At 36.5% G+C, this 14,156-nt stretch overlaps 1 protein-coding gene across 7 annotated transcripts in view; it reads left to right on the forward strand.

The window, feature by feature from the left end:
- Positions 1–14,156, forward strand: part of MPDZ (multiple PDZ domain crumbs cell polarity complex component) — a 163,258-nt gene that overhangs the window by 28,809 nt on the left and 120,293 nt on the right. For all 7 annotated transcript variants that reach the window (XM_081236972.1, XM_081236976.1, XM_081236973.1 and 4 more), the window contains exons 2-3: positions 5,884–5,957; positions 8,245–8,411. In XM_081236972.1, the coding sequence (XP_081093098.1) occupies positions 5,942–5,957; positions 8,245–8,411 (183 nt within the window). In that variant the 5' untranslated portion in view covers positions 5,884–5,941. The remainder of the gene's footprint in view (positions 1–5,883; positions 5,958–8,244; positions 8,412–14,156) is intronic.

A 14,156-nucleotide genomic window follows, 5' to 3' on the forward strand; every position in this document is an offset into this window, starting at 1 on the left:
CCTTCAGGCCTGGTCCAGGCATAAGTAACTACTTACAATGCTCCTAAGGGTGCTAGGTACTCTTGCCTCTATATTGGGAGCTCTTCTATCACCCGTTCTGCCCTAACTCCCACCTGTTCTTTAGAATTCTATGCAGGGGTCTCTGCCTCCGGGAAGCTTTCCCTTTCTCTTCAGTTTGGGTTTGATGGCATCCCTCTCTTGTCTTCTTATATTTTAAGTGTCTGTTTACTTGTTTTTTCTGACATTCATTTGGCCCGTGAGTTCCCAGACTGTGTCCCCATTCCTCTAATTCTCTCACCTAACAACATGCTCATCATGTAGGAGCCCCGTGAGTTGCTGAATCAATAAACAACAGAATTTGAGTTTTTTTATAACCCTGTGGCCCCCTCAGCATATTCATTTTGGGTAGGTAATTTATCTTTTCATTTTATAAAGGAAGGACAAGACCATCAATCAGTATTTGCCTTATGCTGTAAAAGCAAGGTTCTTTGAAACTTGATTTTCTTTGATTTGGGGGAGTAAAAAAGAATTAATAAATTCTACTGAAGGAATTCGGGGAGATTCATAAATGTCAACTTGAAAGCAAGGTTTTGTTCACAAATGCTTTTTAGATCAAGCCTGTAAAAATGAGGGAGAAGTTCTAAAGAACAAATGCTAAGAAGAGCTGACTTTTCTGTTGGATGATTGCATGATGTTGGTGGGTAGTTGGATGTTTCTGTGCTCTTGCAATAGTTCAGTAACGTTACCCTAGAATATGAATTATGACTGCAAGTGTAAGTTTTGCTGTCATGGCCAATTGACTTTATGACAAACTACCTGCAAATGACTACGGCCTTGTACTTGTCTGCTAACTTCAGGTAGTGCTGAGGCAGCTAAGAATGAGACAAATGCTAAATTTAAATGCATTAACAGACGCTAAGTGACTTTGACAAGCCACAAACCATTGCAGCAAGCTCTTTTAATGGTGTACTCCTTTTACAGTCAGAATTGTTTAAGATAACTAGAAAATTGTATGCATTTGGGGCAGTTTCTCTTAGTAGAGTTATTTTTAGCGTAAGACATATTTTCACTTGTTAGTTGCCATATAATCTGTGTTGGGCAGAATGATTTGTTTCATGTTTCAGGCACTGATTCTCTACTACACAAAAGCTGTGCCTACATATACCAGTACAACTTGTTGAAAAGTAAAATGATTTGTTAATTAATTAGTTTCTGTTTCTAAAAGAAACGAAAGAAGCTGTCTGATTTTTGTCCTCGACTGAAACTAGTGTTATCAACCAGTTGTTGGAGAATCATATGGTCACAGCTAAAATGGTTAGAGATTTATAAAGGATTTGGCAACACTGTCATTATATTAAAGTTCTGCAGGAAGCATAAAGTCCTTAAATTAAAAATGATTTTAAAAATTGGCTTTTTTCCTAAGACAATATGTACATGAGTAGGCTTGCCTGATAAAATAATGGATGCCTGGCTAAATTTGAATTTCAGATAATCAACAATTTAGTGTTTAGTATGACTGTATCCTAAGTATTGCATGGGATATACTTATACTAAAAATTTATTCATTTATCTGAATTTCAGATTAAATTAGGTATCCTGTATTTTTTTTTCTTTTTATTTATCTTTTTTTTTTTTTTTACGGTACGCGGGCCTCTCACTGTTGTGGCCTCTCCCGTTGCGGAGTGCAGGCCCAGCGGCCATGGCTCACGGACCCAGCTGCTCTGTGGCATGTGGGATCTTCCCAGACCGGGGCACGAACCCGTGTCCCCTGCATTGGCCTGCGGACTCTCAACCACTGCGCCACCAGGGAAGCCCTATCCTGTATTTTTAATTTGCAAAATCTGGCCACCTTATATTGACACAAAATTTTTTAGACTCAGAAGAAGTGCAGGTCAGAATAAGTTTCTCCTAATGTTCTCCAGCTCTCTACATCCCACCATTAGTGCCTTTGGAAAGCTTGTAGGAATAGTCTATGCTTTCATCAACATGCACATATTAATTTGACTTATACAAATGTTTTCCCTCCTCTTCTTTTATACAAGTACTAGCAATGTTATGCATTGCCCTGCACTTTCTTTTTTCCTATAACAATATGGAAAATAAGGGAGAGTGAGATTGAGTAAGTGGGGGCTTTGAATCAAACAGAGTTGGATTCAAATCTAAGATTTCTGGCTTACTAGCTCTGTGATCCTGAGTAAGACCTCAGCCTCTTCCTTTCCTCTGTTGCCTTATCTGGAAAATGGAGAGAATAATGTGCCAGGCAGTGGAGGATATTATGGAGAGCAAGATGGTTGGGGCCCCAGCTCCCATGATGTAATGTATGGAAACAGCACTTGCCTAGCACTATAGTGCTTCATAGGCACCGAATTCATTGATCCATTATTGGTATGTCCTGTAGTTCTGAGTGCTATGGCTACTGAAATAGGCTCAATTATAGCTAAATAGTGATCTGGCTACAAGCAGAGTATATAAACAGTAGCTAGAGGGGCTACTGTATAGAAGCTAGTATTTTCTATACTATTTGAATATTCTTATTCTCATTGTGTTGAGGGATTTAGTACTTTGACATATAATAGCCATATTTTTAAAGGTACTTTGAATATTAATATAAAGAGGCTTATTTTTTCTTGGGGATTTTTCTTAAAATCTTGAATTTCAAAAGTGATTTGTTTAAACATATATGGACATTATATAAATGGGGAATATTACTGATGTTTCTTTGATGTACCTACGCATAGTTTCTAAAATCCTTAACTCTGACTTGTTCATACCTTTGTGTGGATTGTGGGCTATGTTAAGTAGTCTGAACCAGTCCCTTTCAGACTTCATTCACTTAGGGCTGCCATTTCTTTTTTTAGTTTCTCCTGTGTAGAGCAAGGTCTATACAATGTTGAACTTGGATAGAGGAAAGAGAATGGTAAGGTGAGTCTTCTTCTTATCAAGGGGCAGTATATCGTAGAAGCTAAATTAATTGACTCTGGAACCAAACTGCCTGGGTTCAAATCTTAGGTTCATCACTTACCAGTGAGGCAAGTTACTTAATGTTTCTGTGCCTCAGTTTCCACATTTGTACAGTGAGTAGATTGTGTAAGGATTAAAGGACTTAATTTGATAACATGCTTTGAACAGTGCCCAGATCTGAATGTAATAGGTGCTGTGTGGTTGCCGTTATGCCGTTACTACCACTGCTTCTGCCCCAGCATTCGTGTCGGTCTCTTTGTTATTGTACCCACATCTTATTTCACCTCTTTACTGCCCCTCTGATTCATCACTGCTGGCGTGAATTGCCCAGAAAAACCCAGAGAACTTGGCATTCTTCTGAAATGTATTGAGCCTTCTTTATGTCTTATCCATTGGCCATGACCCACTGTTATCATCCAGGTACCATTTTGTTTTCATACAGTGTTGAAATGGGTAAAGAGGGAAGGGTGTTGGTGGGGCGGTGAAAGGGTGAGAAGGAGAATTCATGTCTGCAGTTTGATGGGAGTGGATGCCATCTCTGTTATCTCAAAAATTCTGTGATTACAAATGAGTTTTACACTTAAAACTGAATACTTGCCATTGGAGTATAGGGCATAGAAAGGAACATTTTTTTCAACTTCTTGTCTCTATCCTGGTGAAATCAGAATAGTTATCTATTTATTTGAGGGACATCAGAGCAGAGGAGACAAACTGTGAAACTAATTTTTTAATACTGAAATCCAGAGGAATGGAGCTCTCATCTGGGAACTAATGTCAGTGACTTGCAGCTGAATTGAGCTTTTTTTTTAAAAAAATAAAAAACCTTTATGGTAAGGGTTTCTCTGGAAAATAAAAAGTAATTCTGCTTCCACAGACCTGACTTGCAGGTGAACTTTTGGATGCCGGTGTTTTTCTCAGTTGGGAACTGCTTACTCTGTGCTTTCCCTGCAGAATCCTCATTAATCAGTGGGCCTCTAAATCCATAGGCCTATCCCCCTCCCTCGCCAAGTCATGAATACTGTTTATCTTTCTGAGTTAATTTTTCATACGGGAAAGAGGATAGAACTAAATTTTATTGTGTATACCAAGCACTCATGCATATAATTTTACCCTTTCAAAACTTTATGAATACCAATCACTTGTAATTAGAGATTTCCAAGTTCAGAAGAGATAGATGGGTGACTTAACAAGGGTGTATAGCTAGTAAATGGTGAAGCTGAAATTTTAACTCAAGTCATCAGACTCCCTCATCCATGCCCTTTCACTGCTGTCATGCTTCCTCTTGGGCGGTTGCATTAAATACACCTTTGTAGACCTGGGCTTCCTTCTGTTGGGGTATCTTTCCTTTTATTTTTCTGTCAAAAGTTAATAATTTTTTGAGAGGGGACCTAATAATATTCTATTTTATGAAGGACTATTATATTCTCCTTGTAAATAAGAATAAAAAATATAACTATTTTAAAGATCTCCCTATATTTTCCCCCATGAAACTATGCATTGGAATGCTAATCTATTCAATACATGGGCTCAGCATTAATTCTAAATATATATTTTAGAATTAGGAGTTTTGCACTGAGCTGGAAATTGGTATATATATATTTTTAATCTCATTTAGCATTACATACCCAAAGAGTAAGTGCGTTTTCTGGGAAACTAAGGTTCAGATGATAGGCCCCTTGCTCAAGGCCGCACCACTCTTGAGGTTTCAATTCTAGGTTAGTGCCCTCTTTTCTTGACACCAGGGCACTTTCTAAAACAAGTGCCAGTAGTTGAGCTGTTTGACTATTTGAAGTGGAGTTATTTTAAATTGTTATATTCTAAACTGGGTTAAGGAAAGTCAATAAGTAATGCTCTCAGTTATTACACAGAGCTGACTGCAGGCATTGATGGTCTGTGCATCTGCGTGTGTACGTCACATTCTTCCTTTTTTCCCAAATGCATTCTCTCTTAAAGAGATTACAGGAGGCAATTTGTCCCTTCTCAGAGAAATCCACTGTCTCATCTTCCAGATGAAAAGTGAAGATGTCTGGTTTTGGATTCCTTTTCTGCATTGAAGAAATGACCCACTGACTTCCTAATGACTCAGGATTTTCCGCAAGGCAAAGGATAGATGTAACTTGGAATCAGTTGGGCAAAACTGCTGGACAGCAAAGGTTAAAGATGGGTTAGTGGTGTGGATATTGTCAGCGGAGATCTGTATCTGGTACTTTAAATAGCCTAGATGAGTATTATCAGAGAAGGATGAAATCTGTGTGGGTTGAAGGAGTTGAGAAGATTTTTTTGAGTGGGAATAAGAGAGATTATTGACAGGAGGGTATTTTGAAAACTTTAAAAAATCTTTTTAATGTTATGCTCTCTTTTATTCAGTTTTTCGTCTGTGATTTAATATGTTATCTTGCATTGATTCACTTACTGCTCGAGTGTCACAATTCATTTCTTAATTGGTGTGTCTGAATCATCTTCCCAGTTAAGACTGAGCATTCAAGGACAGGATCATATATTCTATTTTTTAGATTTTTTTTTTTTTTTTTTTTTTTTTTTTGCCTACGGAATTTCTCATGTGGAGCCAAGTAAATGCCTTCCTCTGTGGGTAAGGATCTGTAAGTGAATCCAAGGTTATAGTGGTCTGTGTTGAGAAGCTCTTAAGGAAATATTTTGGATACTTCTACTATCTTATTTAAAACAGATTTTATGCCTTTTACCTTATTATACAAGTATTATCTGCAAATGTAAGATAATTTTGAATAAATCCTAAAATGATTACTTTTTTTTGCCTATAAAGAAAACTATCTTAAGTTACCTCAACAAGATTTTAATGGTCAAAGGAATCATAGTAGTATCAAGTGCTTTTTAGAGTATTTGGTTTTAGAATATAATTTTAAAGTTGTAAAACATAACCATTCCATTTTCTTTTCTCCCTAGAGTTCCTTGTAGTTGCTGTTTATAATCATTGGAGAGAAAGACACTGAACTTGGGAAAAATGTTAGAAACTATAGGTAAGACCTGTTTCTTCCTGACCATTTTGATAATAGTTGAAACTCCTTCCATTGGGATCTTTGAAATATGGTGTGTTCTGCATATCTGGATTCTGTCTATAGTAACTTAGTTAAAATTTTTTTTTATCCACTAGCATTGTATTAAGGTAATGTGTTTCTATATTTGGATGATTTCATATGAAGTGTTATCAAAAACACATCATTTAAAAGCAAAAGTTGAGAGTATATGAAATGTTCTACCGATTATGGGTTTTCATAAAACTTAATGTAAACCCAATTCTGATTTATGAAACCAGTTCTGGTTAATGTTTGTTTCTGGATAGCACCAAAAGTTTTAACAATTTTTTTAATACTGAAAGATCATTGCCCGTGTCTTATTTTTAATTTATTCTTGGCAGGTGAAATACTACTGAGCTTTGCTTTTAAGTTGGTAAAAATAACAGTAACAAACACTTAGGTTGACAAACTCGAGTGACAATTTAAGGCAGTCTAATTTCTACATGAGATAATTTAGGTTGAAATATCCAAATTTTCAGGACTCATGTGTTAATCTTTTTTTCACACTGCTCTTTAGTTTTAGAGAAGCTAGTGTATAGAACTAGTTTCAGGTATATCAGGTATGGTACACCCAGTCCCTCATCGTCCCTCATCTGGCACTGCAGTCCTCACCTTTTCCAGGGAACTCTGGGTATGGTTATTGGAAGGTATCTGGATTTCACTTTGGTGCCTTGATGATCGTGGCTGGTGGTTTGACACCTGCATGTTTTGAGGGAAGGGTGGGGAGAGTGGGTGGCAGGAAGGGAGAAAGAGCTGTTTTTGTGATCATGGGGATCATTACTTTGACTTTTGTTCCTGGTACTATGCCCGTAATAAGAATGCATGGGTGTACATTTCCTGCATCACCTATTTTATACTAAAGTCACAAATCATAAAGACTACCAGTCCACATAGGAAAGTTCCTCATAAGAAAGTGGACAGCAAAGGGGAAATACAGAATTATATAAACCATTACCTTATAGTTTTCATTCTGTAAGTTATTACTGAGTTGTATACTTTTCAAGAATTGACATGGGAATTAATACTAGATTTGTATTCTGAGATACCATGGGAAATATGACCCAGAATAAAATTCTCATGCATATCTTTGCTATTATTTGCTTTTAAATTCTGCATACAGTAAGTCCCCTACATACGGACGAGTTCCGTTACGAGAGCAGGTTCATAAATCCAATTTGTTTGTAAGTCCAACAAAGCTAGCTTAGGTACCCAACTAACACAATCGGCTATATAGTACTGTACTGTAGGGGACCTACTATATGAGTAAATATTGTTTCTTTAAATTTGTGTTTGTGAACTTATGGTCGACATTGATTCATGTTTTAATTTCCCCATTCCTGCATAATTCTACATTTGGTGCTATCGAAAATGACTCTGGTGATAATTCTCACTCTTTTCAATTACTATGATATGGCAAATATATTTTAATAGACACATTTGTTACCACCATGAATCTGTTAGGACATATATCTGAGCAGTCTCCATTTTTTTAAAAACTAATGTGGCTTCACTTACAAGTAAGGGAGAGAAAGAGAGCGAGAGTAGGGTTTGGGGAGATATTTTTAACTATTATATGTGGTAGAAACTCACTATCTGGTAGAAGCATGCTTGCAAGATGCTAGGATTATTAAGGATATGCTAATTCAAGATATTTACTTTGGCAAATAAGTATCTTACTTTGGGGGTAAGACATTTAAAATACTAAAAAATTGTGTTTTTGAAGGGATATGCATTATTGTAATGTATTTTCAAGTAAATTCACAAATATACAATGCTTTGCCCCTTAATATATGAAATTGTCATATTTGGATGTTATAACTCATCAGTAACATTATTCACCTCCACTTATTAGTTATACTTCTAATTTTTCTTACATATAAGTTTTTTTAAAAAGTGGAAATGTCAGCATTTACAAGATGACAGAGTGTTTGGTTTTCATTAGAGATGAAATAGCTGGTATTGGAACTCAAATATGCTTCATCTGAATTAGTTTCTGTACTTTACAATTAGTTGCATGTAGCATACACTATAACCAGTTCCCTGCTGTCAAATTTCTCACCAGAGATTTCAAGGTTTGAAGAATATATTCGTAGTGACATGTTTTAGACCCTTCTTTTTTCTCTGAGTCAATTTTGAGCTCTGGAAAGGAATAGCTTTAGGATTTCTATAAGCATGGTTTGATGCCTGTCTTTCAAATCCTGTTACTGTCTAATGCTGCTCTTTGGTTTAGACAAAAATCGGGCCCTGCAGGCGGCAGAGCGCTTGCAGGCCAAGCTGCGGGAGCGCGGGGATGTAGCAAATGAAGACAAACTGAACCTTCTCAAGTCAGTGTTGCAGAGCCCACTCTTCAGCCAGATTCTGAACCTGCAGACTTCTGTACAGCAGCTGAAAGACCAGGTAAGACATGGTGCACTCACAGGAGGCCTTTGTGGTGTTGCGTAGAGCTTGTGATAGTCTTGTGTTTTTCTGAAAGGCTGATTTTTTTATGTGTTAATGGATAGTTAATGAAGTCATTTAAGCCAGCAGTCCCCAACCTTTTTGGCACCAGGGACCAGTTTCGTGGAAGACAGTTTTTCCACAGATGCGGGGGGTTGGGGGGGGATAGTTCAGGCGGTAATGCCAGCGATGAGGAGTGGTGGGGAGCGGCAGAGGGAGCTTCCCTCGCTCACCCGCCGCTCACCTCCTGCTGTGCAGCCCGGTTCCTAACAGGCCATGGGCCGGTACCAGTCCATGGCCCGGGGATTGGGGGCTCCTGATTTAAACCTCCAAATGAGACATTCAGATTAACTGTGGCTTCCCCCCACCCCCAGTTATTTTTGTGACGGTTGTTGCAGTGTATTGTAGATGATATGACATTGTGTTGAAGGCTGTGTGGATACGGAAGAATGAGTTCCTACAGGAGAAGGGGATGATGAAAATATGTTTAGGGTGGATGACTGTAGCTTGGTTTCCATCATCACTAGGACTCATGGTTCATGTGATCTTGCTCATTCAGATTCAGACATTCAGTAAACTTACATGATTTCAGATGAGCCTGGATTTGCACGTGTAATCATGTATGTGAGGAAGGGAAATCACCTCTATTTTGACAGTGAAAGGAGTAATTACATTGTCATCAGTTAGAGGAATTGCAATTCTCACTTCTGAAAAGAATGTAAGTAGCAATTGCTCCCATGACAGCATCAGATGGTGATAAACATTAGGACTTCTAAATGTAACACAGTGTTTTATTGCTGTAAAAATTATGAACATTAAAAAGTCCTAGCATTTCTATTAAAATTGAAACATATCACAATGACAGAATAAAAACTGGAGTCAGATGGTCTTTGAACTTACTTAATCACCATTTCTCAGGTTTTTAAAAAATATTTTTGAAATGGTTGCTATCCTCACAAGGTTTGAAGTCAGTCTAATTATGTCTATAGTCCAAGTTAATTCTCATTCTGATGTTTTTATCATTAATCTGATGTTTATGGATGACTCGATAGCAAATATTCTGCCTTAAAAGTTTAAAATGAAACCTGTAGACTAGTTTCATAATTCAGTGAAAGAACAGCTCCAATTAACAGGAAAACCCAAAATATGCCAAATGCAAAGAGAACAAATAGCAGCAATAGAGAAAGAATTTGTTTAATGTCATATAACTTCTTAATCTAGATATTTTAGTAGCCCCCCCAAATTAAGTAAGTAGAACAAGAAGAATCACTAAAAATATTTTTCTCAAGTGAATTTCTACCTAATGATTTTAAAACTTACAGCCATGAATTAAGAAAAAGAGGTAGTTTCATTGTATGTAGTTGTGTTTGTTTCCTTTGTAAATTATTGAAAAGATTGGTTTTAGGTACTCATTTTCAGAATGGATTGGCACACTTTTGGAGGAACCAATATCATGAATATTAGTGTAATTATGGTGAGGAAAATTATTTGGTTTTTAAAGAGTGTGAAGATGTCTCCCCTTATTGTATTATGTGAAAATATGATTAGAATGAGATGAAAAGTTGCAAGAAAAAGTACTAGTAAGTGTGTTAGGGAATACCATTAGTCCAGTGAGGCAACTGTCGAAATTCCCCTGCTAGCCAACCTTATGTAAGGGGAATAGCTTTCATACCTACCATGTCTGCTGAAAGGAGGAGAGAAATGGGCCTACTTGTTGTTGAGCTTGTTTTGTCATTTCTAAATGGAAGTAGAATATGGGCTCTAAAACTGTTTGGGTCCCACGTGATGCAGCTGAAATTTCTTTGGAAATTATTGAGCATAATATTATTGAGCCTCATAGTCTAGGACTATGGACAGTGTCATCTCATTGTATTAAATGTTAGAAGCTAGTATACAGTTGACCCTTGAACACCATGGGTTAGAACTGCACATAGATGTACTTTCTCTTCCTTATGACGTTTCTCAATAGCATTTTCTTTTCTCTAGTTTACTTTATTGTAGGAACACAGTATATAATACATAGAACATACAAAATATGTGTTAAATGACTGTTTATGTTATGGGTAAGACTTCCGGTTAACAGTACGCTCTTAGTAGTTAAGTTTTGGGGGATTCAGAGTTATACGTGGATTTTCGACTGTGTGTGGGGTGGTGCCGTGCCCCTACCCTCTGTGTTGTTCAGGGGTCAACTGTATTTCAAGGCTACGTAAGCTGTGATGTTTGTGAATTCTGTAGGCGTGTCTTACATGACTTTGGACTTTTTGGCTCATTGGTCATCCCTTCAAATACTGAAAGGGACCAAAGAAACCGTCTGTTCTTCCCCCTGCTTATTACAGCAGAGTGGTTTAGAAGAGTAGAGCCAGAGCTACCACTCATGCTTCTTGGCCGCCAAGCACAGCCCTTTCCCTTATTTGACCCTGCAGCTTATCTCACATCTCCCCCTACCCCCAAGGGTAAAAATGCCCTAGATGCCATGACTTTATGTTGGTTGAAACTATTGATAATTTCCCACATTTTTTGTGACTCTTCACTTTACTCTCCGTTCTTTACCAATTCAGTTTCATTTGTTAACTTAACCAATTTTTTTTCCTTGCGTGACTAGAGAAAATTTTCAAAAACTTAAAATAATATTTTCTGTTTTAAAGTTTAAACATTAAATATTCTAGACGTTATCATGTTAGATTTAAATTTTCTATATAGTTTACCAACTGCTAATTTATTGATATTTATAATTTAATATTTAAGTAACGCATCTAAGGAGTGACATTTGTTTTGTGTTTTTAATCCAGTAGCTACACAAATCTGATGCATGTCTAGCTTTTATTTATTATCTTATACCTAAATTATGTTTTCAAATGTATAATTTTATATGCACAATAGGAGCAAGTTACCGTTTCCATCTTTTTTATTATTACTGGACATGTTGACCCCTTTGATTTTCCTCTGCCATCATTCTGTCTTTTAAAAAGCAAAGGGAGGGAATAATTGAAAAGCCCAAGGTATATGCACCATATTGGGAACATGATCATATTGTTGCATTAATGACAGATGCCGACATGCCATGTTGAATTAAGCCTACTATTTTTTTCCCTTCAGATCCTTCCCATTACTTCTATTCAATAATGTTTAATTTTTCCAATTTGCTTCTTCCGTATTAAGACTGCCCTTAGAAATCAAACTGTTTCCCTTTGGCAAATTAAACACTTGACAGGTGTGTAACTGAGAGGGCAAAAAAGCCATGCCCTGAAGGGATGTGCTATTTAAATATTGTCAAAAGTATTAACAGGTCTGAGAGTATAATTGATGCCTCTGTTTAACTCTGCCACATTGTGTATTGTTTTAATGTCAGCTAAAAGGATGTGTGCTATTAAACCTGAATAATCTCTAATAGCTCCAGTTCATTTCCTATTGCATGATTCCTGTTTAAGTGAAGAGGGGGAAAAAAAAGGGAACTGTGACTTTGTGTCAATGATCTGTCAAATGCAAATTCTCAAGTAGTGTCCTCACTGTCTCCTAGTCATCAGGGCTAATAACTGCAGGGCTTAATGCATATTCATGACAAAAATCCAGCTATTGTGGAGGAAATAAACATGTTAGCAGTTTAATAATAGAAACTTGTCAGCCACGAGGATATTGGATTTGAATATTTATTTTTATCCTGAGTTTTTTATAGGAAAACTGTGAATTAAAATGATTTATTTCATTAGAAAATTAGGATTAATATTTAAAAATTGTCATTGCTAAGATTTAAAAAAAAATTATGGCTACAGAGACCAAGTCCAACATTGAAGAAATGATGTGGATATGCAGGCTACAAAAGCTGCTGATACGGAAGACTAGCCTTGGGGCACAGAATATTCTGGAGGTTTCTCCTTATCAGTGATTTCCAGCCTTTTTGGAGTATGACACTTGTTATTTTGTTGTTGTTCTTGTTTGATATTTCCAGGTTGCTGGTTCATTAACCTTTCTCCCAGGAAAGTGTTGGCTTACATATATATCATCTAGATGCATAATGTATTACACACAAAAGTAAACCAGATTTTTCCAAGTTTTTCTTTGGAAATTTTATGACATCTCTTGAAATAATTGGAGAGATGCTGATTTAACATAGAATCAGTGTTGGAAATTACTGTTCAGTGTAGATCACAGTAATTCAGTTCATCTTTTTCATTTTTATTCTTGGAAAATACGGTCTTCATGGTATAAAATTGTGGTTTTATATTTCTGTGTTCCTAAGTTTTATCTGTTCACATTCCAAAAAGAATTTGGAACAACTCCTGAAGGCAAAGCATCCTGACTAAAAGATGATTCAAAGGTAAATCTAAATAAAGATCAAATAAAAATATTAGAGAACTAGATATACCAAGAATCTTGGGTTGCTAAAATTTAGTATAGAATTTATTTCCCATTTCCCAGGACAAAGGCAAAAAAGAACCAGATAATTATATATTGCTCAGTGTGAGACATCATTCTATGAACCAGATTTCCCCTTGGCAATGGGAACATTACTGGAGCTCATGGTTATTTTATAGAAAGCTCATAATCATTTATTAACAAACCTTGTTGAACACCTAAAATAATCAAAAACACAATGAATAAGTAAGATGGAGGTTCTCACCATCTAGAGGGAAATATAGAACATGTATAGCCTTATGTAATTAAATAGATAAACAAGAATGTGAGTGGTATAAGAGGAAGAAAGAGGAAGAAATTACTAACTTAGATTAGAGGAAAACGTCACACTGGAAGTAACATGTAAAATAGGTCTTGAAAATGAGTAGGAGTTTTCTGCAGAGATGGAGGAAGTTTTTTCAGGTAGTGGGAACAGTGGTAACAAGAGTATAGAGCAGTTCTCAAATGGGGATTTTACATTCTCCCTCTCCAGGGGACATCGGACAATACCTGGAGCCACTTTTGATTGTTGCAACATGTGGGCTGTGGGGGCCATTGCTGCTGGCACGGGAGTCCAGGGATGCTGCCGAACATCCTCAGTGTAAAGGACAGCCCATCAAAACAAAGGAGTATGGGGTCTAGGGTGTGTTCAGTGCTGAGGCTGAAAAACCCTGGTACAGAGTCACATACATACCTGTATTATCAGAGCAATAGAATACGTGAGGCTATTGGCAAGAGAGGAAACTTTGGAGCCAGATTATAAAGGATTTATTTAGGTAAGATTTTTTTGTTTTGTTTTTTGAGTTTTTTTTTTTTTGGTTGGTTTTTATCATCTTTGCTCTTTTGCATTCAACTTTCTATATCAAATTTTATTGTATCAAGTTGAAGTTGTATCAACTTTATCTTTTAACCACACTATTAAATACAGTCTTTCAACAGTCATTTTATTTACGTATTTTTATTTCTCCACATTTTAAAGGTCATAGTAAAAACACACAACATAAAGGTATAGGTTTTAATGACATTTTTGATGGATAAGACCCTCAATTATAATTGTAAAATACATGACTTGTACTTCAAAGGACTATTTCTTTCACCTTTCTAAGAATGAAATACACTAAGAATACACACTAATTTAGCGACGGCTTTTCTGCAAAAGAGTACATGAAGTAATGTACCCCATGTATTTTTTTTCTCATACTGTCTTAAAACAGGAGCGCACTTTATAGAACCTAAAGAAACAGGTAGTCAGTGTGTATTTCATAGGGTTACTTTCAAATATCTAACGTAAGCAGAGGGTATTGGGTGCAACAC

Source organism: Mesoplodon bidens (assembly GCF_964165515.1).
Source record: "Mesoplodon bidens genome assembly, chromosome: 6".
In the NCBI taxonomy this organism is placed as follows: domain Eukaryota; kingdom Metazoa; phylum Chordata; class Mammalia; order Artiodactyla; family Ziphiidae; genus Mesoplodon; species Mesoplodon bidens.